At 45.7% G+C, this 25,121-nt stretch overlaps 2 protein-coding genes across 2 annotated transcripts in view; one reads left to right on the top strand and one right to left on the bottom strand.

Annotated features, from left to right (window-relative positions):
- The window catches only part of rtn1a (reticulon 1a), a 30,357-nt gene extending 28,361 nt beyond the window's left edge, over positions 1-1,996 (bottom strand). Inside the window, exon 1 of the mRNA XM_072677264.1 lies at positions 1,575-1,996. Coding sequence (XP_072533365.1) covers positions 1,575-1,758 — 184 coding nt within the window. The 5' untranslated portion in view covers positions 1,759-1,996. The remainder of the gene's footprint in view (positions 1-1,574) is intronic.
- Positions 1,997-3,132: 1,136 nt separating this feature from the next.
- lrrc9 (leucine rich repeat containing 9) lies at positions 3,133-25,072 on the top strand. Its single transcript, XM_072677263.1, has 32 exons — positions 3,133-3,457; positions 5,019-5,237; positions 5,840-5,980; positions 6,072-6,135; positions 6,594-6,664; positions 8,351-8,533; positions 10,408-10,563; positions 10,752-10,948; positions 11,276-11,407; positions 12,872-13,051; positions 13,199-13,316; positions 13,576-13,696; positions 14,498-14,650; positions 14,809-14,933; positions 15,698-15,913; positions 16,478-16,597; positions 16,732-16,926; positions 17,356-17,481; positions 17,690-17,830; positions 18,035-18,212; positions 18,372-18,592; positions 19,483-19,605; positions 20,151-20,281; positions 21,095-21,203; positions 21,603-21,739; positions 21,953-22,089; positions 22,551-22,768; positions 22,907-22,975; positions 23,826-23,951; positions 24,145-24,289; positions 24,602-24,689; positions 24,791-25,072. The coding sequence occupies exons 1-32, from the start codon at positions 3,395-3,397 to the stop codon at positions 24,822-24,824; spliced, it is 4,437 nt and encodes a 1,478-aa protein (XP_072533364.1). The 5' UTR covers positions 3,133-3,394; the 3' UTR covers positions 24,825-25,072.
- Positions 25,073-25,121: the final 49 nt, after the last annotated feature.

Raw genomic sequence — 25,121 nt, forward strand, 5'->3', positions numbered from 1 at the left:
ATTCCCTCTGGCCGGGAGGGTGAAGAGCTAAGAGCTCAGGGGAAGGAGTGAGCGAGCCTGGTGTTTTATGGGCCCTGCTGACTCAGAGTCCATGCATGGGAGCTCTGTCCAAGCTGGAGGGGCCTAGCCTGGCCAGACATGCCTGAAAGGGACACTCCGACCAAAATGGGAAATTTAAATAATGCTATGTCTGCTGTAATCGTTTTCTTACAGGTGAGACTTTCACTGTTTAAAGACCATCAAAGCCCCTTCTGATCTATGGTGGAGGTGGGAGGAGCTTGGGGAAAACTGCGAGCACTCTGTGGTGAAAGTCAGATAGCTAGCATTACTGCTAGGTAGGCAAATATCACCTCTAGCCTCTAAATATAAGCCTCTACCTAGCCTCCTAGCATCTGTGCATGACCACACCCAAGCAGGGTGGCATCTCTATGATACCAACATACAGACAGTGTGGCATCTAGGAACTACAACACCCAGGTAGAGTGGCAACTGAATGATGAACACAGACAAAGTGGCATCCTAACGTTAAACACAAACTGTGTGGCATCCAGACAGAGTGGCATCTGAATGGTAAATACCTCATGAGTGGCATCTGGGTACTGCCACAACCATACAAAGAGGCATCAGAATGGTATCAACCAGAGAGTGGCATCCAGACACTGTGGCACCCAGACAGAGTGGCACATGAATAGTAAACACAGACGGTGGTACTTGGGAACCGCACCACCCAGACAGAGTGGCATCTGGGCACTGCAACACCCAGGCAGAGTGGCATCTGGGCACTGCAACACCCAGGCAGAGTGGCATCAGGGCACTGCAATACCCAGACAGAGTGGCATCTGGGCACTGCAACACCCAGGCAGAGTGGCATCTGGGCACTGCAACACCCAGGCAGAGTGGCATCAGGGCACTGCAATACCCAGACAGAGTGGCATCTGGGCACTGCAACACCCAGACAGACTGGCACTCCTGGAAGATTGGCATACAGATATGGCCAAACTCGGACCGAGCAGCCACCAGGTATTGCCACACCCAGAGAAAGTGACATCCAAGCCCCACCACACCCAAACATGTGGCATCTTTCCACTGCCACACCCAGACAGTGTGTACCCTGAGTGTAGAGGCACTTGCCCAGGCACGGCCCAGCTGTAGGGGAATCCAGACGTCCCACACTCTGGGCATTGCCACAACTAAGAAGAGTGGCATCTGGTCACTGCCGCTTGTAGTGTAGGGGCATCTGGGTGCAACGTACTCCTTAAGTGTAGCATGTGGGCCCTGATCCTAGAGGCATCATACTCTAGTTGGGGCATCCAAGTAGAGTGGCATCCAGGCACTGCCACACCCAACACAGGGGGCGCCCCTTTGATTGAGGGCCCCAGATAGAGATTTCCGAACATGCCAGAACTTCTAGATGGCGTTATTACAGTAACATTACTACGTGTTGCCATGGCAACAGTGAAGCGTATTGAATTCAGATCAGTCCCGGCAGTGCCAACCCACCGCTGACCACCAGCTCCCTCCATCTCCACGCAGCATCCCCGCTGGAGCACGATGTAAGGAAATGATGCGGTTACCTGTGGAGGCAGTTTCCATGGCAACGCCAGTTCCTCTCCGCCCGTCACCGGCTGGGTAGCTCGTGCCAATATCTTCCCAATTTCTGGGGCTCGAGAGCGGCCCGGGGCTGCCCGGCCTGTCCGTCCCCGCGCGCAGCTCCTCCTCCGCCAGCCACGACTCCTCCACCTCCCGCTTCCCGGCCATGCTCAGGGCGCGCGTGCTCTCAGAGCCGTACAATCAGCAGCAGCAGCGGCGAGCAGAGAAGAGCGCGCGGAGTGGTTCGGGATGAGCTGCTGATGATTCCGTTTGTTTAGTTTGTTTGTGTTTTTTTTTATGACGAAGTCGAGTCGAGGCTCGTGCTCCTGAGCTTCAGTGCAGCGCGCGCGAGAGAGAGAGAGAGAGAGCTGGATGGTTTGCGTGCTGACGTCGCTGTGTGTGTGTGTGTGTGTGTGTGTGTGTGTGTGTGTGTGTGTGTGGGGCTCACGGCTGGCACGGATTTAGGACAGAAAGTCACATTCAGTTTAACTGTTTGTAGTGAGGACTCTCCACACACAACAACACACACATTATTATTATTATTATTATTATTATTATTATTATTATACATTTTTAAATGTTATAGCATAAAATAATCTTTAATAATCATTTGTAAAAAAAAAACCAACAACTTTGTAATACAATTATCACTGTGATGCTATTGTTATTATTTTGTTATTACTATTAATAATAATAATAATAATAATAAGGGATGTTTATTACTGTGTTAACATAGAAGGGTCTCACTTCTAAAACATCGCTGTCAGCACACTAGGATACTGTTATTATTGTTATTCATTATGATCGTTATTGTTTGTTTATTAATAAAATGTATTTTATGTATGGAGTATTTATTATTGAGGCTATTTTTTAATCGCTTGTAAAAAAAAAGAAAGCTTATTTAGCTCAGCCAGACTAGGATATACAGTGTGTGTGTGTGTGTGTGTGTGTGTGTGTGTGAGGGTGAGAGGGGGTGTGGCTTTATGGCGACCTCTAGTGGCACAAAGTTGGGCATTTAGTTGCTTCGTGCTAGCGCGCCACCTGCCGTCTGGTTTCGGTCATTCCACGATTGGGAGCCCTTTCTCCCTGTAACTCCTAAACGTGTACTAACTAACCAACACTAATGATTCTCCAATCTTTTTAATCTACTTTTACTATGAAAATGTAAATATTATTATTATTAAATATTATATGAATAATAATTCTATCGCTTTTCACAGCGGTCCGCTAGCTGGCGCTCTGCCGCAGGAGGCGGGTTTTACACTGCCGGCTAATCAGAGCACAGCATGGGGACAGCACTAGCCAACCACAGCGCAGGAAGGCGGGGCTTGTCGGAAAACGGGTGGAGTCTAAACTGAAATAAACGTCCACCACCCAAATATGGCGCCTTAGCAACTAGGACGCAGCCGTGCTTAGCAACCGTGTGATGTAAACACTGCGAGCTTGCTGAGCTGAGCGCTGCGACCCCGACCTGCAGCGGCTCCGACACGAGCCAGGGCCGAGCCTCAGCTGCTGGAGTCTGGGTTCAGGTCTAGACTGTAGGGGCTAGTGGGGCCGTTAGTGACCGGTGTAGGGCGCGCGGTTGGCGGGGTGTAGGGCGCGCGGTTGGCGGGGTGTAGGGCGCGCGGTTGGCGGGGTGCAGGGCGCGCGGTTGGCGGCTGAGCTGTGTGAAGGAATTCGGCGGAGGTCGGAGCAGCGCGAGGCGGAGGTCGGAGCAGCGCGAGGCGGAGGTCGGAGCAGCGCGAGCTAACGGAGAAGTTGAGTTTCTGTAAAAACTAAAACCAGAAGAAAAGATCATATTAAAATGATTATGACTCGGAGTGGAAAGCCGGGGCACAGTGGAGATGAAGACTGTATTAAAGAATTGGTAAGATATGAGAGAATAAAGCGATCCTGATAAAGAAGAGTTTCTGTGTTTAGTTTGCAGATTGTCACTAAATAATGTTCTGTTTTTAATTAATACAACATTTAACAAAAATAAAAATATAGATGTTTCCATTTGTTTTTTCCAGACAGATAACTTGTTGTCTAGCTAACTAGCTAACTAACTAGCTACCCCAGTAGTTAGTGCCTGTTAACTAGCGCTAGCTAATTAGCTCACTGTTTTCTGGCTATGTGTGTCTGTCTACCTGTCTTCCTGTCTGTCTTTCTGTCTATCTGTCTTCCTGTCTGTCTATCTGTCTACCTGTCTTCCTGTCTGTCTTTCTGTCTATCTGTCTTCCTGTCTGTCTATCTGTCTACCTGTCTTCCTGTCTATCTGTCTTCCTGCCTGTCTTCCTGTCTATCTTTCTGTCTACCTGTCTTCCTGTCTGTCTTTCGGTCTATCTGTCTTCCTGTCTGTCTTTCTGTCTACCTGTCTGTATATCTGTCTTCCTGTCTGTCTATCTGTCTGCCTGTCTTCCTGTCTATCTGTCTTCCTGTCTGTCTTTCTGTCTACCTGTCTGTATATCTGTCTTCCTGTCTGTCTATCTGTCTGCCTGTCTTCCTGTCTATCTGTCTACCTGTCTTCCTGTCTATCTGTCTATCTGTCTGTCTTGCTGTCTATCTGTCTTCCTGTCTGTCTATCTGTCTGCCTGTCTATCTGTCTACCTGTCTTCCTGTCTGTCTATCTGTCTACCTGTCTTCCTGTCTTCCTGTCTATCTGTCTATCTGTCTGTCTTGCTGTCTATCTGTCTTCCTGTCTGTCTACCTGTCTTCCTGTCTACCTGTCTGTCTTTTTGTCTACAGTCGTGAAACTATTAGGACACCATCTGAAAGCTTTTCACTTTAACATATTTAGTATAAATATTGAATTATTAAATATTTAATATAATTAATTATATAATAATATATAATTAAAATAAATGGAATTTTATCTTTGCTCCTCTTGAGGTTCTGCTGGGCTGTACCTGCTAGGACGGTCTGACCTGGTCATGGTGGTCCGCTGTTCCTCTTGTAAATGTGCATTTCTGTTAATTACATTTTATGAATGATGTTTAAGAACATTTCCAGATGTTTAAATGTGTTGGAAAAGGCAAAGCCGTTCTATTTTCTTCACGTCTGTCTGTCTGTCTGTCTGTCTGTGTGTCTGTCTGTGTGTGTGTCTGTCTGTCTGTCTGTGTGTCTGTGTGTCTGTCTGTCTGTCTGTCTGTCTGTGTGTCTGTATGTCTATCTGTCTGTCTGTGTGTCTGTATGTCTGTCTGTGTGTCTGTCTGTGTGTGTGTGTGTCTGTCTGTCTGTGTGTCTGTCTGTCTGTCTGTCTGTCTGTGTGTCTGTATGTCTATCTGTCTGTCTGTGTGTCTGTATGTCTGTCTGTGTGTCTGTCTGTGTGTGTGTGTGTCTGTCTGTCTGTGTGTCTGTCTGTCTGTCTGTCTGTGTGTGTGTCTGTGTGTATTGTGTAGAGCTCTGTGTATTGAGTGCTGTTGGTACTGGTGTGTGTCTCTCCGCAGTGCGTCTGTAACGGCGTGTCGTTTGAGAAGGTTTCTCAGGAGGGAAGTGGAATCACGGCACTGGAAATGTTTTTCTCGGGCTTTCCCCGGATGGTGGGGCTTTCACTTTTCCCTAGACTGTCCAGCCTGACCATCGTGGGTCAGAGTATCACACAAATCCAGGGCCTGGAGGACTGCCCTTCACTCAAGGAGCTGTGGGTGGTGGAGTGCCACCTTAAAGTGAGTGATTTTCCACTGCAGGAAGCACAGGGTTGTAGAGGGTTTCTAATAAAGTGGCCAGTGAGTGGACGCACAAGGTAGTAGGGGGTTTCTAATAAAGTGGCCAGTGAGTGGACGCACAAGGTAGTAGGGGGTTTCTAATAAAGTGGCCAGTGAGTGGACGCACAAGGTAATAGGGGGTTTCTAATAAAGTGGCCAGTGAGTGGGAGCACAAGGTAGTAGGGGGTTTCTAATAAAGTGGCCAGTGAGTGGACGCACAAGGTAATAGGGGGTTTCTAATAAAGTGGCCAGTGAGTGGGAGCACAAGGTAGTAGAGGGTTTCTAATAAAGTGGCCAGTGAGTGGACGCACAAGGTAATAGGGGGTTTCTAATAAAGTGGCCAGTGAGTGGGAGCACAAGGTAATAGGGGGTTTCTAATAAAGTGGCCAGTGAGTGGACGCACAAGGTAGTAGAGGGTTTCTAATAAAGTGGCCAGTGAGTGGAAGCACAAGGTAGTAGAGGGTTTCTAATAAAGTGGCCAGTGAGTGGAGCACAAGGTAATAGGGGGTTTCTAATAAAGTGGCCAGTGACTACTGTGTACTGTGATCTCATTCCCATTGGAGGAAATCTCAGGGTTGGAGAACTGCCTGCAGCTGCAGAAGCTTTTTCTCTACGACAACAGGATCAGTAAGATCATCAGCCTGGAGCTTCTGATTAACCTGCAGGTTCTGTGGCTCAACAACAACGCCATCTCCGAGGTGGAGGTACTGATCACTTTCACTGTCTACGTCATGTCTGACCTTATGAGTTTCACTCAGCTGTGTGTGACGTGGACCCTCTGTGTCTCTGTAACAGGGCTTGAGCACGCTGGAGAACCTGAAGGAACTGAACCTTGCGGATAATTTAATCGAGACTCTTGGTAAGCGTGGTCTAGTGTTTCCCTTTTATCCATCCTATTAATATTCACCAATACACAGGAAATGAAATGCAATTTAAATAACAGTAATTATAATTATGTATTATGTTACGATACATTTATCATGATATGGAACAGCAGAGCAACCATCAATTTCACCACCAATTTCAACCTTGGATGCCATAGCAACAGCATAGAGCAGCAAAGCAATTGCTGAGCAACCACCTAGCAATGCCCTAGCAACCACCTAGAGTAGGACAGCGCAACCCTTTAGCAACAGCAAGCCAGCCATTTGGAATAGCATAGCAAGTGCCCAGCAGCCTTCTAGGGATTGCTCGTGCTGTGCAGTCACGCCTTTCTGGTCATTGTTATGGATTGGCAGATGTCCTCGTTATTAAATGATTATTTTAATTATTCTGTACTGACTGACGGGTTCGTTTGTTTGTCTCTGTGTTTTACAGGGAACAGTCTCGACCGAAATACCAACCTCCAACATCTCAACCTCTCAGGGAACAAGATCAGTTCTTTTAAGGTATACTGCAGCATCATAACTCCCCTTTATGCAGTCACGTAGCCCAGCAGGAGGGAGAATCTCGGGTGGAGCATGTGGCATAACAGGGGATGTTCTGATAACACTCAACCGGAGTGAAGAACCCACAGCCTGCTTCAGAACCTGCTCATTCCCTTCTATTATAAGCATCAGTGCAGGGGAATCAGCAGGTTTTCTGTTCTAGCCTGTTTTCAGTTCATGTCACAACTATGAACAAATGCACCTATGCAGTGTAGCTCCACCCATTCCGCCTACAGCAGTTTAGCCCCACCCATTTGGCCTACAGCAGTATTGCCCCACCTATTTTGCTTAGAGCAGTTTAGCCCCACCTATTTGGCCTATAGCAGTATAGCCCCACCTATTTGGCCTACAGCAGTATTGCCCCACCTATTTTGCTTAGAGCAGTTTAGCCCCACCTATTTGGCCTATAGCAGTATAGCCCCACCTATTTATCCATGAATTCATAGGTCTACAGCCAAATGCTGTAGCCTGCTTTGAACTCGTCGTGGTTGTGATGTCACAACTATGAACAAACGCACATATGCAGTTTAGCCCCGCCCATTCGTTCTACAGCGGTTTCGTTCCAACCCATTGAGCCTAAAGCAGTTTAGCCCCAAACACTCATCCCACAGTAGAGTAGCCCCAGTCATTCATCACCAAGATTACCCAACTGTCCAGTATAACCACAGTGTCTAATCTGGCACAGAGCCAACCCTAAAACCCATAGGACTCGATTATATCACCAAGACGGCTCATATATCAGCAACTTGGCTAAACTCGCATCTTTTTAAGACGTCCACTCCTTCAAAGTGTCACAGTAACAATTGCCAAAGAGCCTGTAGAAAAGCGGTCGCCGGCGTGTACGTTGCCCCCGGCCCAGGAGTATGAGTGTGGTACACAGCAGATAGAGACGGGGTTGAAACTCTCTGGTCTGCTTTGGAAGACAGTAGAGGCCTTTTCTTTCTCTTCTCTGGTTGATTGTTTATCAGAACGACTGGAGAATCTGCTGACTGGAAGAGAAGCTCCTTCCTCAGTCTGTCTTCAGAACAAAGCCGTGCTTCTTCCAGCCTGCTCCGTCTTCCTTACCGCCTCGGAGTTTGGACGCCGATGCTGAATCTGAGTCTTTGTTGCTTTTTGTCTGTGTGTGTGTGTCTGTATGTGTGTGTGTGGAGTGATTGACGGCTTCTGGTTATGTGTGCTGCTTTTGTCTATGTCTCCCAACACACACACACACACACACTCACAAATCAGGACATGATGAAACAAATAGCTTGTGCTGTATTTTGGTTTTCACTCTGATTTTAAGCTCTTGGTGTTCTTGGTGGAAAAGAGCTAAACTGCTGTAAGCTGAATGGGTGGGGCTAAACTGCTGTAGGATGAATGGGTGGGGCTAAACTGCTGTAGGCTGAATGGGTGGGGCTAAACTGCTGTAGGATGAACGGGTGGGGCTAAACTGCTGTAGGCTGAATGGGTGGGGCTAAACTGCTGTAGGCTGAATGGGTGGGGCTAAACTGCTGTAGGCTGAATTGGTGGGGCTAAACTGCTGTAGGCTGAATGGGTGGGGCTAAACCTAGTTTCAGTATGTGGACTGTACATTGTATCCTTAACAGTTTTTACATACTACATTTTTGTGTGTGTGTGTGTGTGTGTGTGTGTGTGTGTGGTTAGGAACTGACTCATCTGGGCCGCCTGAGTAAACTGCGAGAACTGGGCCTAAAGGATCCGCAGTATGGCCCAAACCCGGTGTGTATGCTGTGTAATTACTCCACACACATCCTCTACCATGTCCCCACCTTGCACAGACTGGACTCCTATGACGTCTCCAGCAAAGCAATCAAAGATGCAGCTGAGGTAAGTGTGTGTTCATGCGTTGTGTGTGTGTGTACAGCAGTTTAGCCCTGCCCATTCAGTTTAAAGCAGTTTATTCCCACCCATCAATACGGACACAGTTCAGCCCTGCCCATCCATTTTACAGTAATTTAGCCCCAGGCATTCAGCTGAGAGCAGTTTAGCTCCGTCTGTTTAGCCAACAGCACTGTACATATGTCATATATATATACAGTCATGCCCGAAAGTATTCATACCCCTGGCAAAGTTTGACTTAAATTTACTTTTATTTAACCAGAAATTATATTTTTGCCTGGAAATGACACAGACATCTCCCAGGAGATAACATGATGATGTACAAGAGGCATCATTGTGGGACAAAGTATTTCTCAGCTTTTATACACATTTGAACAAAAAGTGGCATGTCCAAAATTATTCATACCCTTCTCAATAATTAATAGAAAAGCCTTTATTGGCTATTACAGCAATCAAACGCTTCCTGTAATTGCTGACCAGCTTTTTGCATGTCTCCACTGGTATTTTTGCCCATTCATCTTTAGTTATGAGCTCCAACTCTTTGAGGTTCGAGGGTCTCCTTGCCATCACCCTGATCTTTAGCTCCCTCCACAGATTCTCAATTGGATTCAAGTCAGGACTCTGGCTGGGCCACTGCAAAACATTAATGTTTTTGTCTGCTAACCATTTCTTCACCACTTTGGCTGTGTGTTTTGGGTCGTTGTCGTGCTGAAATGTCCACCGGTTCCCAAGGCCAAGTTTCTCTGCAGACTGCCTGATGTTGTTGTTGAGAATCTTGATGTATTGCTCTTTTTTCATGGTGCCATTTACTGCGATCAAGTTCCCTGGTCCATTGGCTGAAAAACACCCCCAAAACATTAGGTTCCCACCACCATGTTTGACAGTGGGGATGGTGTTCTTAGGGTTGAAGGCTTCTCCTTTTTTACGCCAAATGGTGCACACATCATTGTGGCCAAACAATTCAATTTTTGTTTCATCTGACCATAAAACAGAACACCAGAAGTCTTCTTCTTTGTCCAGATGAGCATTTGCAAAGGTCAAGCGGGCTTTTGTGTGCCTTTTCTGGAGAAGTGGTGTCCTCCTTGGCCTGCGTCCGTGGAACCCAGCAGTGTGCAGTGTCCGTTGAACTGTCTGCCTTGAGATGTCGCCACCAGCAGAGTCCAGATTCACCAGGATGGCCTTGGTGGTGATCCTTGGATTTTTCTTCACATCTCTCACTATTCTCCTGGCCAGCACAGGTGTCACTTTTGGCTTCCGACCACATCTTCTGAGATTTTCCACAGTGCGGAACTTCTTGTATTTTTTAATAATACTTTGCACTGTAGCCACTGGAACTTGAAAACATTTTGATATGGCTTTATAGCCCTTTCCTGACTTGTGAGCGGCCACAATGCACAGCCGCAGGTCCTTAGTGAGCTCCTTTGTCTTAGCCATGACTGTCCACAAACCAACTGCAGAGAGCTGCTGTTTTTCTCCTGTTGAGTTGATTAGAACAGCTGTTCCCAATGAATCAGGGTAATTAGGATGCTTTAAAACAGCTTGGACTATTTGGAATGGTATAGAACTTTGGATTTTCCCATATACTGTGACAGTTTTCAAAGGGTATGAATAATTTTGGACATGCCACTTTTTGTTCAAATGTGTATAAAAGCTGAGAAATACTTTTTCCCACAATGATGCCTCTTGTACATCATCGTGTTATCTCCTGGGAGATGCCTGTGTCGTTTCAAGGCAAAAATATAACTTCTGGTTAAATAAAAGTAAATTTAAGTCAAACTTTGCCAGGGGTATGAATACTTTCGGGCATGACTGTATATATATCCTAAAGAATCAAACAACGTGCTTAATTTGGGCTCTTTCAGCTGACAGTAACGAAGAAGATGATGTACTATAACATGAGGGTCCACGGCACTCAGAGACAGTTTGACGAGGCCGAAGCTGAACTCCAGCAGCAGAAGAAGAAGCAGATGCAGTGTCCAGAGGAGAGGATCAGAACACTCAGCCACACACTCAAACACGTAAGCACTGCCGCTAGTGTGCACATGTCTGCCGTTTATATTCCTCTGTGTGAACTGAATAGGCTGTATTGAAGGTTTCTCTCTCTCTCTCACACACACACACACACACATACACACACACACACACACACACATACAAATTACACACTAAACGAAACTGGGGGCTAATGGAAGCCTGTTCTGTACAGTTGGAGTGTGAGCTGTCCGAGGTGCTGGCTACAGGCAAAAAGTGGGCATGTCCGTGGCAAGAAGGTCCTCCTGAGGGGGCGGGGCATCACAAGGACCAAAACATGGAGCCTGTAGAGGATGGATATGAGCAGAGAGTTCAGCACAAACTGACCACCATCAGACAGAGGGTTCGAACCTGGGAACAGAGAATAGAGGAGTGAGTATAAACTACAGTTTTTTACCTGAAACATGCTTTATCTAAACTATATATGTATATATATGGCAAAGAATTCCAGGCATGCACATCCAGCCATGCAACCATGGGCAGCAAAGGTGCAAAGGTGCTTCTACTAAGTACTGTGTAAAGTGTCTAAATACTTATGTCAATGCAAGATTTTAGTTTTTTCTTTTTAATAAATTTGTTTTCTCTTTCTATTTATGGGGTATTGAGAGCAGAATTATTGGAAAACGTTTAAAGTGAAGGGGTCTGAATGTATTGAGAATGCATTGTGTGTGTGTGTGTGTGTGTGTGTGTGTTCTGCAGGATAGAGGCGTGTTTCCAGCGAGACGTCACTCAGGTGTCAAAAAGGAAGGAGCTAATGGTTCACTTTCTAGTGATGGAGTTGGAGACGGTGGGAAACATTCGCTTTGAGGAGGGACATACTAGCGACGCCTGGTACCCAACACCACCACCTGTTCATCACCATCATCTCCATTATCATCACCCATCTCTATAACCATTAGCAACAGTATCATTATCAGTGTCACTATTACCATTGTGCCTCCATAAGCATAACCATCTGTATCACCATCAGCATCACTGTCACCAGCAGCATCACTATCACCATCAGCATCACTGTCACCATCAGCATCACTATCACCATCTGTATCACTGTCACCATCAGCATCATTATTACCATCTGTATCACTGTCACCATCAGCATCATTATTACCATCTGTATCACTGTCACCAGCAGCATCATTATTACCATCTGTATCACTGTCACCATCAGCATCACAATCAACATCTGTATCACTGTCACCATCAGCATCACTATCACCATCTGTATCACTGTCACCATCAGCATCACTATCACCATCTGTATCACTGTCACCATCAGCATCACTATCACCATCTGTATCACTGTCACCAGCAGCATCACTATCACCATCTGTATCACTGTCACCAGCAGCATCACTATTACCATCTGTATCACTGTCACCATCAGCATCACAATCAACATCTGTATCACTGTCACCATCAGCATCACTATCACCATCTGTATCACTGTCACCATCAGCATCACTATCACCATCTGTATCACTGTCACCATCAGCATCACTAACACCATCAGCATCACTAACACCATCTGTATCACTGTCACCATCAGCATCACTAACACCATCTGTATCACTGTCACCATCAGCATCACTATCACCATCAGCATCACTAACACCATCTGTATCACTGTCACCAGCAGCATCATTATCACCATCTGTATCACTGTCACCATCAGCATCACTAACACCATCTGTATCACTGTCACCATCAGCATCACTAACACCATCTGTATCACTGTCACCATCAGCATCACTATCACCATCAGCATCACTAACACCATCTGTATCACTGTCACCAGCAGCATCATTATCACCATCTGTATCACTGTCACCATCAGCATCACTAACACCATCAGCATCACTAACACCATCTGTATCACTGTCACCATCAGCATCACTAACACCATCTGTATCACTGTCACCATCAGCATCACTATCACCATCAGCATCACTAACACCATCTGTATCACGGTCACCAGCAGCATCACTATTACCATCACTATCACTATTAGTCGCAGCCTTAGTGAGCCTCCCTGCACTCAGATTAAAGGCATAATTCTAATGCAAATATAATATAAACAATTAGCCTTAATGTAGCCGATCAGCTGGGTCATGTTTGGTGTCTGAAGCTTTTTTTAGGACCTGGAGCTATGAGGCTAATGCAGCTAACAAGCAATGAAAGCCTATACCTCACCAATTAGCATGGTGCTAACTGCATGTCCAAATCATCACACACGCTCCTCAAACTTCAGTAATCTCTAACAGACCTGATTATGCTCTTTCTGACTCCGTATTTCAGGTTCAGCTCCTGTTATGATCTCCTGCTCTCTCGTTTCTGCGCGTTGGACCACAAGCCCCACAACATCAGCGGCATCAGGATCAACTGGATCATGCGGCTGCATAACCGTGTGCTCCGGCTGCGATTCGAGGATAAACTCCACTCCCTGCTGACCAGCGAGGAACCTCCATTCATCTCACAGTGAGTCGGCAAGGACCCACAGACACGGCACCTGCCGCTGTTTACAGCTGTCTCTTATGATTACAGCATATATTTACTGGTTATTGAGTTTTATTAGAGATCACTCGTTATAACTGGTGTATGTGTGTGTGTGTGTGTGTGTGTTAGGAACTACAAGCGTTTTTTGGAGTATCTGTTCTACGCACCTGATCCTGAAAGAAGCTCTGAGACAGGCGAGGTTCTCCATATTCTGGAGAACGGATTTAAATCAGCTGATAGCTACAAGGTGATTGTGAACATCATCACGGCTGTGATTTGGTTGTAGTAGAATCGTACCAGCTGTGAACAGGGTTTCTAATGCATGTTTTTAATGTTGACGTTTTCTTCCGCCAAAAAAAGTAGTTCCGGCTGCCACTGGTGCAGTTTTAGCAACTAGAATTTCAGTGACGGCATCTCTGTACTGAACCTTCTGATCCATATTCAGTACAGAGATTCAGTTCTATTACGTGTGTGTGTGTGTATGTGTGTGTGTGTTCTGTCTTCAGGCTCTAGGTAGAGATGGAGCAGTTCCACTATCCAACAGTGTGAGTGTGTGCCAGCAACTGCGGAAACAGGCCACCAAACACAAAACCGCAGAACCAGCGGACCCCCTGCCCTCCACACATGGTCTGAACCCCCTCCCTCTGCACACTACACCTATAGTGCCACTCAACCTGCACCTGATTATCTAGAACTGTGGTTCCCATACTTTAATCTGATCATCTAGAAAAGTAGTTTTCAGTCTTGGTAAAAGTGGTTCTCACACCTTTACTTGATTATCTAGAACAATAGTTCTCAACCTTCACTTGCTTTAGAAATCAGAACCTGTACCTGGCTGTCTAGAACAGTGGTTCTCACACTTTTACCTAAATATCTTTTATAAAACAAATCTAACTAGTTATCTAGAACAGTGCTTTTTCAACCCTTAAAACTTGGTTTTCGAATCTCGAATGGTGGTTATCAACGACTGTGTGATTAGTTAGAACCATGGTTCTCAACCTTAATCTAAAACTACTAGAATATTATTATAATATTTGTACCTGCCAAGTATCTCTAGATAAAGCCCCATTCCTTATTATCTACAGTGATTTTCAGATTATTCAGAATAGGGATATTCTTATTGTCTAGAGCTGTCATCTAAGTATCTAGAGCTGCAGTTTCTGATTATCTAGAACAGTGTATCTTAACTCACACTTGTTTACTTAGAGCAAACAATTATTTGCTTATTGTTGAGCAGTGGGGTCTATATATCTATATAATCTACAGAACTAGTTCTTGTTGGTTCCACATGGCTTCTCTTTATTCCCGTTATTTATCTAGAACAGTGCTTTTCAGTACCCTCATCAGAAGGGAGTACAGTACTGCAGGTGTTTTTACAAATGTTAATATCCATTTGTAAAAGTGTGTGTGTGTGTGTGTGTGTGTCAGGTCAGCTAATCGTGTCTAAAGTGTTCCTGGGTCACAGTGTTCCAGCAAGAGATGGAGCACCTGTGAGCTCAGAGTTCTACCCCAGAACTCACTCAGCGTACCGTAAGGCTAGCACCAAACAGAACATCTCCAGTCTGGAGAAACCAGGCAGCGGTGAGTGTGTGTACCTTCTTAACTTTCAATGGAAGTCAATGTAGAAAGATTTAATTCCAGGTCATGAAAAATTCTAATACAGTGTAAAGAACAATGGCCAGATTATGGAGAAAAGGTGTGTGTGTGTGTGTGTGTGTGTGTGTGTGTGTGTGTTTCAGATGCAGTGTGTTCCTCTGACCTGCAGGGGAGTTGTGACTGCAGTCAAAGACAGACTATGTGGTTTATATTTGATCATGAACTCATCCTCCCAGAGTACCTCATCGACTTTGACTTCATCAGACAGGTGCTTCAACAGATACAGGGGTTTTCAGCCTTAACCTTAACAGCAGTTCTTAATGAAACGATTCAGTTCAACAGCAGTTCTTAATGAAACGATTCAGTTCAACAGCAGTTCTTAATGAAACGATTCAGTTCAACAGCAGTTCTTAATGAAACAATTCAGTTCAACAGCGTTTCCTAATGAAATGATTCTGTTCAAAAGCAGCTTTAAGGAAACAATTTAGTTCAATGAGCAGTTTTTAAGGAAACGATTCAGTTCAACACAGAATATCAGATATTCACCACAATTAATTACAATTTTGTAGGAAATTATTTATCATAAAATCTCAAATGTAACCCTATTTTGATTATGATTCATTAGGAAATGATTCAGTGTATCATGATATTTCAGTCCCAATCCCAAATGATTCATTACATCATAAACTCGCTGATTTAACCACAATAATATTAAGATTCTTTAGGAAACAGTTCAGCGTGTTATAAAATCTCAAATTGTACCAAGATTCAAACACAGTTCTTTAGGAAATGATTCATTGCATCAGAAAAGTTTCAGATTTCACTAGAATTTAATGTATGTTTGTAGGATTTTTTTGGAGAGTGATTTAGTGCATCATCATCCCTAATTGAATTACATTTGATTAGATTACTTTGGTGATTTGTTTAGAGCCGGTTATAGAAGATGAAAGTGTCCAGACTTCTGACTGGTCCTGAATAACAGCTCTGAATAAGCCACCCCTTACAGCACACACTTCTATTCCCACCCTCCAGGAGATGCCCCAGCCCCAGCCCTCTCACCGCTGTACCCCAGGCCCCAAAGCCCCTGTTGACCCTGGTGATGCCCTGCCACTCACCTGTGATGACAAGGCTCTTGATGAAGAAGCGCTGGCACTGGAGCCTATCCTCAAGCCCCAAGCCAAACTGCTCAGCCTGGACGAAAAAAGCATCCTGACAGCGGCCCGAGCGAACGTGCTCAGCCAGATCACTGTAAATATACCACATATAGACAAATGAATCAGGGCATCATGATATTTAAAATTTAGCATTAATTCAATTCAGATTCCTTAGAAAAGGATTCAGTGCATCATCAGTGCAAGTCTTACATTTCATTCGGTTATCTATCTATCTATCTATCTATCTATCTCTCTCTCTCTCTCTCTATATATATATATATATATATATATATATATATATATATATACAGTAGGTGATACACTATATACAGTAGGTGCCCAAATGTTTGTAGACAACCCTTCTAAATGAATGCATGCAACTACGCAAGTTGCACCCATTAGTGAAACAGATGTGCAAATGCACACACACACGCAGCTTGTCTAGTCCCTGTAGAGAAGTACTGCCTCTGGAGGAGATAAACATCAGAAACCTATTGGCTCCATGCTGCCTAATGCCAGGCGTGGGCTAGAGGGGTATAAAGGAGGAGCTGTGGAGCAGTGGAGGAACTGTGTTCTCTGGAATGATGGTGGTGGAGCTCCATCCAGTACTTTTGGATGGGATGAGTTGCAATCGAATTCTCACACAACTGTTTTTAAGGTGCTGAATCTCCATGGTAACAGCCTGAGCAAGCTGAAAGAGATCTCCTGTCTGACCGCGCTCCGCCATCTGACCATCAGCTTTAATGAGTTCACTCACCTGGACGACATCTCGCACCTGGTGAGAGAGAGAGATACTCCTTGTTTTTTTTTTGTTCTTAATCCTTTACGTTTCGTATCTTTAAGCAGAACCTGGTCCAGATTTGGTCTAATAAAAGTGTGTGTGTGTGCACTGGCCTCTCTCTGTCCCCTCAGCCCAGTCTGGAGAGCGTGGATGCCAGTTTTAACCGAATCGTGTCTCTGGAGGGCCTGCGGGGTCTCGGGCGCCTCGCGCAGCTGGACCTGCGCTGGAACCAGCTGACCCACACAAGGGACGACGCGGCGGTCCTGCGCAAACACACACCGTCCCTGCTGCGCCTGGACACACGCCACAACCCCTGGATAACCCAGGTGAGGAGAGCAAATCTGGCTGTTTTCAAATATGACCATAATTCAGCTGTATGTGGTTGTACTGGTTATACTCTGTAGCTCCTCCAGGTGTCTTTGTGTATTAGGTGTATTCAGACCATATCAAACCCAGTGCCCCCCCCGAGCGGTGGGTGGGCTGCAGGGCTACGTTGGTCAGTGAGATGGATCAGTATGTGGAATTGGAGTTTCTTTGAGCTGCTGTGTTTCTGTCACTGTACAAAAGCAGCTCAGTGCTACCCTGATTGGTGGATGCCCTGTGGTGGTTTCTCAGTGTGATGAACACAGTTCGCATCACTATGGAAACATGTCGCATTTCATCAGCCTTCATCTTCATCAGAGGAACAATAAAAGAGCTCCAAAGTTAGTTAGTTAGTTTCATTTGAAGCCTGAAGTGTCTGCTGTGTGTTTTAGGGTGAATGTGTGAGGATGGTGTTGTTGGGGCGGGTGAAGACCCTCACACACTTTGATGGTGTGTTAGTTACGGAGGAAGAAGCTGCTGCTGCTGCACAGATAGCTGCCGCCTCCAAAATCAATCAGGTGAGTGTTAATGATTATGTGTCTGTGTGTGTGTGTCTGTGTGTGTGTGTGTGTGTGAGAGAGAGATTTTGTGTGTGTGAGGATTGCTGATTTTATGTTATTGTTTTTGGTGGTGGTGGTGTGTGTGTGGATGTGCCTGTGTGTGTGTGTGTGTGTGTGTGTGTGTGTGTGTGTGTGTGTGTGTGTGTGTGTGTGTGTGGATGTGTAGGAGTCTCTCATGGTTCACTCTCGTGTTGATTCTGATCGACCGCGCTGTCTGAGTCTCCTGACTGCAGCACAGCTCCTCACACACCTGCGCCCTTCACCATGGACACACACTGCAGAGCCTACACCAGGGTGGACTAACAAGGTACACACACACACTCACGTTTCTGTGTACCTATATAGTAATAATATGCCCCATTTATATATTATATAATATAACATAATTTAATATATATAATATAATAATGTAATATATGTAATAATATATAAAATTTAACAATATAATATATATATATATATATATACTGTAATGCTCAGCTCCTGACCTCAGGTTTATGTGTGTGTTCAGATCACTGCTCTGAATCTGGACGGTCAGCGGTTGTCCCGTATCGCTAGTCTAGACAAGCTGGTGAATCTGCGCTGGGCCTCGTTTAATAATAACGAGCTGAGTCGTATTGAAGGTCTGGAACACTGCCCCCTGCTGGAGGAACTGTCACTCAACCATAACAACATCAGCAGCCTGGATGGTACACCCCCCCCCCCTTGTCTTTTTCTTTCCCCCCTTGAGTCTTATCCTCTCTCTCTTTAAACCTGGCCACATTAATGGAAACACCCAATGAAATACTGGATATATGTTTTTAATAAATATACGTGTGTGTGTGTGTGTGTGTGTGTGTGAGGTGCAGGTTTGTGTAAGCTGCAGCGGCTGACCCGTCTGAGCGTTAACAGTAATCAGCTGCAATGTCTGGACGGCTCGGTGCTGGACCACTTGCCCAACCTCCACTTCCTGTCGGCCGAGAAAAACCTGATCTCCTCTCTGCACGGAGTTCAGAGGTCGCGCTCCCTGTTCGAGCTGTACGTCGGAAACAACAACATCAGCACCACCCGAGACATCTACCACCTGAAGGTGAGCGGCCCAGATGTGTGTCGCACTTAGTGATGCCACAGCCATCCGTCAGTGCTCAGGTCAAGTCCCCTTTCTCTCTTTATCTCTCTCTCTTTATCTCTCTCTCTTTCTCTCTCTCATTATCTCTCTCTATCTCTCTCTCTTTCTCTCTCTCTTTCTCTCTCTTTTTCTCTCTCTCATTATTTCTCTCTTTCTCTCTCTCTTTCTCTCTCTCATTATTTCTCTCTTTCTCTCTCTCTTTCTCTCTCTTTTTCTCTCTCTCATTATCTCTCTCTATCTCTCTCTCTTTCTCTCTCTCTTTCTCTCTCTTTTTCTCTCTCTCATTATTTCTCTCTTTCTCTCTCTCTTTCTCTCTCTCATTATTTCTCTCTTTCTCTCTCTCTTTCTCTCTCTCATTATTTCTCTCTTTCTCTCTCTCTTTCTCTCTCTTTTTCTCTCTCTCATTATCTCTCTCTCTCTCTCTCTTTCTCTCTTTTTCTCTCTCTCATTATCTCTCTCTCTCTCTCTCTTTCTCTCTTTTTCTCTCTCTCATTATCTCTCTCTATCTCTCTCTCTTTCTCTCTTTTTCTCTCTCTCATTATCTCTCTCTATCTCTCTCTCTTTCTCTCTCTCTTTCTCTCTCTCATTATCTCTCTCTCTCTCTCTCTCTCTACCCTGAGAGGGTAGAATGCACCATAATAGCACCATAATAGAATTAGCAGTTAGCGTTCTCCACCAAGTGTGGTGTGTTAGCAGCAGGTTAAGAAGATGTCCTGGAGGAAGACTGTGCCAGCCTGTGTTATTGGTGTAGAGTGGTGTACTCTCTGAACCTTAGTCTGCCATGGGGTAAGCGGTGTTACCCACTACACTACACCAGTAAGTCTGTGTAATGTGTAATTTCTCTTACGCAGGCGCTGACCAGCCTGATCATCCTGGATTTGTATGGGAACCCTCTAGTGGAGAAGTTGGAGAATTACCGCATCTACGTGGTGTTTCATCTACCCTCTCTCAAAGCACTGGATGGCACCGCTGTGGTGAGAGGAACCTCACAATATCTGGTCTATATGTAAATAACTCATTTTGAAAAAGTGATCATGGATATTTTAAAGCAGCAGAACATGAAAGGGAGCGAGTGTCATACAGTCACGGCTGTGACGGGGTTGTCACCTCAGCCTCCTCTCGCCTTCTACTGCTTTTATTCAACAGTTAAGAAATAAACTAGACGTTAAAAACACAATATGGACAAAAGTATTGGGACAAGTAACTCTCTTACTGTTCAGGAAACGGCTTTCTGCTAGATTTGCTGTGAACATTGCTGTGGATATTTGATTGTATTCAGAGACATTAGTGAGGTCAGAATGTTGTACGAGCACCATGCTGGACCATCCATCATTCCAGAGAACACAGCTCTTCCACTGCTCCACAGCTCAATGCTGGGGGGCTTTATACCCCTCTAGTCCACGCCTGGCATTAGGCAGCATGGAGCCAATAGGCAGTACTTCTTCTCTACTATTGGCAGTACTTCTTCTCTACAGGAGCTAGACAAGCTGTGTGTGTGTGTGTGTGTGTTTACATGCAGGAGGTGTCTGAGTGTGAGAACGCTAAAGATGTATTTGAAGGTCGACTCACGCCGGACATGGTGACTGAGAAACTGGGCCATTCTAACTACAGAGAGATGACGGAGCTGGAGCTGACCGCCTGCGCTATCAGGTACACGGTAATAGTGGCGTGGTGGGGGAGATAAGGGGGTTTATGGGTGGTAAGGGGAGGGAAGGGGGGAAGGTTATAGGTTAAAAGAGGAAAGACGATGGGTGGGATGGGGAAGTACGATGGGTGGGATGGGGAAGTACGATGGGTGGGATGGGGAGGGACGGTGGGTGGGATGGGGAGGGGTAATGGGTGGGATAGGGAGGGATGATTGTGGGAAGGGGAAGGACAATGGGTGGGAAGGGGGTTTATGATGGGTGGGATGGGGAGGTATAATGGGTGGGATAGGGAGGGATGATTGTGGGATGGGGAAGGACGGTGGGTGGGATGAGGAAGGACGATGGGTGGGAAGGGGAGGGACGGTGGGTGGGATGGGGAGGGGTAATGGGTGGGATAGGGAGGGATGATTGTGGGAAGAGGAAGGACGATGGGTGGGAAGGGGGTTTATGATGGGTGGGATGGGGAAGGACGGTGGGTGGGATGGGGAAGGACAGTGGGTGGGATGGGAAGGGACGGTGGGTGGGATGGGGAGGGGTAATGGGTGGGATAGGGAGGGGTAATGGGTGGGATAGGGAGGGATGATTGTGGGAAGAGGAAGGACGATGGGTGGGAAGGGGGTTTATGATGGGTGGGATGGGGAAGGACGGTGGGTAGGATGGGGAGGGACGGTGGGTGGGATGGGGAAGGACGGTGGGTAGGATGGGGAGGGACGGTGGGTGGGAAGGGGAGGGATGATGGGTGTGATGGGGGGATGATGGGTGGAACATCATGATCTATATGGGGTTATTGTACACTATCTCTCTCTCTCTCTCTCAGGATGGTGGATCTTGTACCGCCTGATCTGTTTGTGAATCTGCTCTGCATCAATTTGGAGAGGAACAATCTCACCTCCTTTAGCGGCCTCATCTACCTGCCCAACATCAAGGTGTGTGTCATTACGTAATTGCACTAGAAACAGACCCCTGTGCCTGTCAGAGAGCGCCATCTGCCCCCCCCACATCACATCAGTGTGATGCTGATCGGCACAGGGGTCTGCAAGGCATCTGCTAGCTGAGAACAATTGGCCTTGCTCTCTCAGGCAAACGTCCATATACACTTATTATATATAAAGCAGTGTTTCATACTGTGTATTGTTTGCGGTGTGCAGTCCTCTGTTAGACTGCAGTTGCATTTCCTGTCCACTAGGTGCAGAAAATTTAGAGCTCGAGCTACAAAAATAATGAATTAATGTATAATTCATATTTTTCACCATAGTGTAGTCATTAGTATGTTGTGTTGTGGTAACATTAGTGTGTGTGTGTGTGTGTGTGTGTTAATAATGAAGGCTTTGTGTCTGAACTACAACCACATCGAGTCGGTTCTCCCGCGCCAGAAAACACAAATACACCTCAGCAACCGACAGGCGCGCTACCACAAAGTTCACTCCAGCGGCTACGGACAACACAACAGCAAAACCAACAGGTTCTGAATGTGCACACACACACACACACACACACATAAATCTGTTTCTACAGACACAAGAACAACGGAGAACACTGCAGATCCACAAATGCCAGCCGTTTTTTTCAGTTAAGGTCAGATTGTATTGCATTTCCCTAACCCCATATTAGCCTGGCTGTGGGTGAGTTTGTACTGTTTACACCTGTGTGACTTCCTGCTCTCTGGCTGCTGTAGGGAAGTCCTGCGTGGGGACAGCTTGGAGCCGCTGATGGCCAGTTTGGAGGTTCTGCACCTGGGCTTTAACAGCATTTCCAACCTGAGCGAGCTTCAGCTCAGCAGACTCACCAACCTCAAAGCTCTGTTTCTGCAAGGTACGCACACACACACACACACACACTTTAAATACTATACTGGTTCCATATTAAGCACAGTCTAACCAGAGGAATCCACATCGAGTTACATCGTGTTAACTCATTCACTATTCACTATACAGAATTTGCTACACAGTGAACTGACCAGAGTGGGGACAATGAGGTGGGGTGGTGATCACCGTCCAACATCCTGACCTCACTCACACTGTCGTCACTGAATGCAATCAGATCCTCACAGCAATGTTCCTCCAGAATCTAGTAGAAAGTATTTTTCTCTGGACAGTAAAGACAGTTACTCCAACAGAAGCAGGATCAGCTCTTTAATACCTTTGGTTTCATAAAAAAACGAATGCTGAAATGAGCAGGTGTCCCAATACTTTCGTCCTTGCAGTGTATGTTTACATTATTGTGTCTGTACGTCACGTCCCTCTGTTCTTTTGCTCTCTCTCTTTCTGTGCTAGGCAATGAGATTGCACAGGTGGAGGGTCTGGAGGGTCTGCGGGGTCTGCGGGAGCTGGTGTTGGACAGGAATCGGCTGAGGTGTGTGAGCGCGAGCTCGTTTAGTGCTCAGACCGCCCTGCTCAAACTCCATCTGTCTGAAAACCGCCTCCGCGACCTCAGCCACCTGCACACACTCAGCCAGCTGCGCTCACTCCACCTGGACAACAACAAAGTGCAGGTGCACACCACGCACACACACACACCAAACAGGGGGACGCTTAAAGGACCGGTTTGGTGGAACATCAGTCTCTCCTCCACACACAGGCTAAACCATTACTTAATCTGATCAGAGAGAGTGACTCTGCTTTTCCTGTAGGATCTCTCAGAGCTGGAGAAACTGGAGGCTCTCCCCTCACTAATAGAGCTGTCTGTATTGGGCAACCCGGTAAGACACACACACACACAGATACGTACTGTATATATCAGCTCCATGGACAAAGAAATAGTCCCCTTGTGTGTTTAAGGTGGTAGTAACTTCAGGCTCCTGCAGATGGAGCTGTTTGATGATGATGGGGCTATAAATACCTGCAGGGTGTGTGACGGGACCCATCGAGTAAGAAGAGGAAGTGCAGTGAGGATCTCCTTGGTCACATAGCATATGTAAATGATTGGCTAAAGGAGTGATTTTGAGCATGTGGGCATGGCCAGAAAAAAATCATCTGCAGGTGTATGGAAGCATACGGTCATACAGGTCTACTAGCAGTGGCAGAAACCCCCTACAGCCTACAGCCCTCTGCCACTGCTGGTAGACCTGTATGACCGTATGCTTCCATACACCTGCAGATTATTTTTTTCTGGCCACGCCCACATGCTCAAAATCACTCCTTTTAGCCAATCATTAACTGTATTTGCTATGTGACCAATTTTCCACACATTCAATGAGACTGCACTGCACTGTACCACGTCTTCTCAATCTATGAGTCGCGTCACACACCCGACCATGCTCGTGCAGCGCCATCTGCAGGAGCCTGAAGTTACACCACTGTAAACCAGCAAGATGACAATTGTTTTTGTTTTTGTTTTGACAATTGTTGATGTATGTGTGTACGTGCATATCATCACTGCCACACAGAACCCTTGTATCTCCATTTTCGCTGATTCTCACTTTTCTCCATAAAGTGAATCTGGAACTTGACCAATAGATGATTAAATGATATAAATGTTTATTATATTTAGGTAGATTTAGACCATATATTTAATAGCTAATATTCTAAAAGAATATGTATGTGTGCCAGGTGGCTCGTCGCTGCCTTCATAGGCCAGTGGTGGTTCTTCGTCTCCCCAGCCTGCAGGTGCTGGACGGCATCTCAATTACACTGGATGAGCGAACCAGAGCCGAGTTAATGTATACAGAAGGACAGGTAAATATTTTTATATATTATAGTTATATATAGATATATTATATCTATAGATATAGATATAGATAGATATATTTCTATTCATTTCTAGTAGTTATTGGTCTCAAGACTGGATCACTTTTCAAATTTGAGAAATTCTGGATGTTGAAACCATGTGTGTGTGTGTGTGTGTGTGTGTGTGTGTGTGTGTGTGTAGTACCCCCTTCCCCCAGCAGTGGGCACTGAAATGGTGTTTCCTGGTTTATCTCCGCTGACCTGTGCTCCTGTCCGAGGCTCCAGTGGCCTTCAGCATGACATCCTCATCAACCCTAACCTGGAGGACACACACCACATCAATAAATGTACCTACATGTGCACACACACACACACACACACACACAGATAACAGTGAGTCACACAGTGTCAAACACCACATGAGCAAGTCTACTACTGAACACCTCCACACATTCCATACATTACCTTTTAGCTACATTAGCTATGTAGCCCCAGTGCTAACTGGTGGGGTATCAGCTGCCATTACTTGTTAGCTATATTAACCTCAAAGGGCCACTGGTACGACTGACACGGTGTAATTGGGTAATTTAGGGTAACTGGTTGGTGGTGGGTAGTGGGTGGCGGGTGACTGTCACTTTAATGTGTGTGTATTGTATTAGATAAGAAGCAGAGAGCTGGAGGCACAAACTCCCGCAGTGCTCAGAGTGACAGTCGATACAGAGGAAGCTACCCCAGTACTGATAGCAGGTATACACACACACACACACTAATTAATATATATATATATATATATATATATATACACTGAATACTGATTGACACTGTCCATATTTGAATAAATCCCACAGGTTTCCCAGTGGACCCAGACATCCTCCACTGTAACACACCATGTGGTCATCTCTGCTGTAAATACAGTGTATAAATGTTAATTATGGAATATTTTTTATTTCTTTTACATTAAAACACCAAACATCAAACACAAGAGCATCACTGAGGTCATGCTGGTGTTTTGCCGGATCAGGTGTATTAAAGCAGTATTATGATAGAATGGGTATTTTGTTCTCTGAGGTTCCCTCTACCTCTCACTCCACTGCTGTAAATAAAGATCACGCTTTGAGCGCCCCCTCATGGACAGCTGTGTCAGCATGTGCATTTCTGGACAAGGTGAGAGACAGAGAA

The sequence above is a fragment of the Salminus brasiliensis genome, chromosome 4 (assembly GCF_030463535.1).
Source record: "Salminus brasiliensis chromosome 4, fSalBra1.hap2, whole genome shotgun sequence".
Classification (NCBI taxonomy): Eukaryota; Metazoa; Chordata; class Actinopteri; order Characiformes; family Bryconidae; genus Salminus; species Salminus brasiliensis.

Excerpts from the sequence above, each read along its gene's own strand:
- lrrc9 (XM_072677263.1), top strand. The coding sequence starts at position 3,395 with ATGATTATGACTCGGAGTGGAAAGCCGGGGCACAGTGGAGATGAAGAC. Across the intron at positions 10,564-10,751 it reads TCAGCCACACACTCAAACAC|TTGGAGTGTGAGCTGTCCGA; the intron begins GTAAGCACTGCC and ends TGTTCTGTACAG. Across the intron at positions 20,282-21,094 it reads CTGACCGCCTGCGCTATCAG|GATGGTGGATCTTGTACCGC; the intron begins GTACACGGTAAT and ends TCTCTCTCTCAG.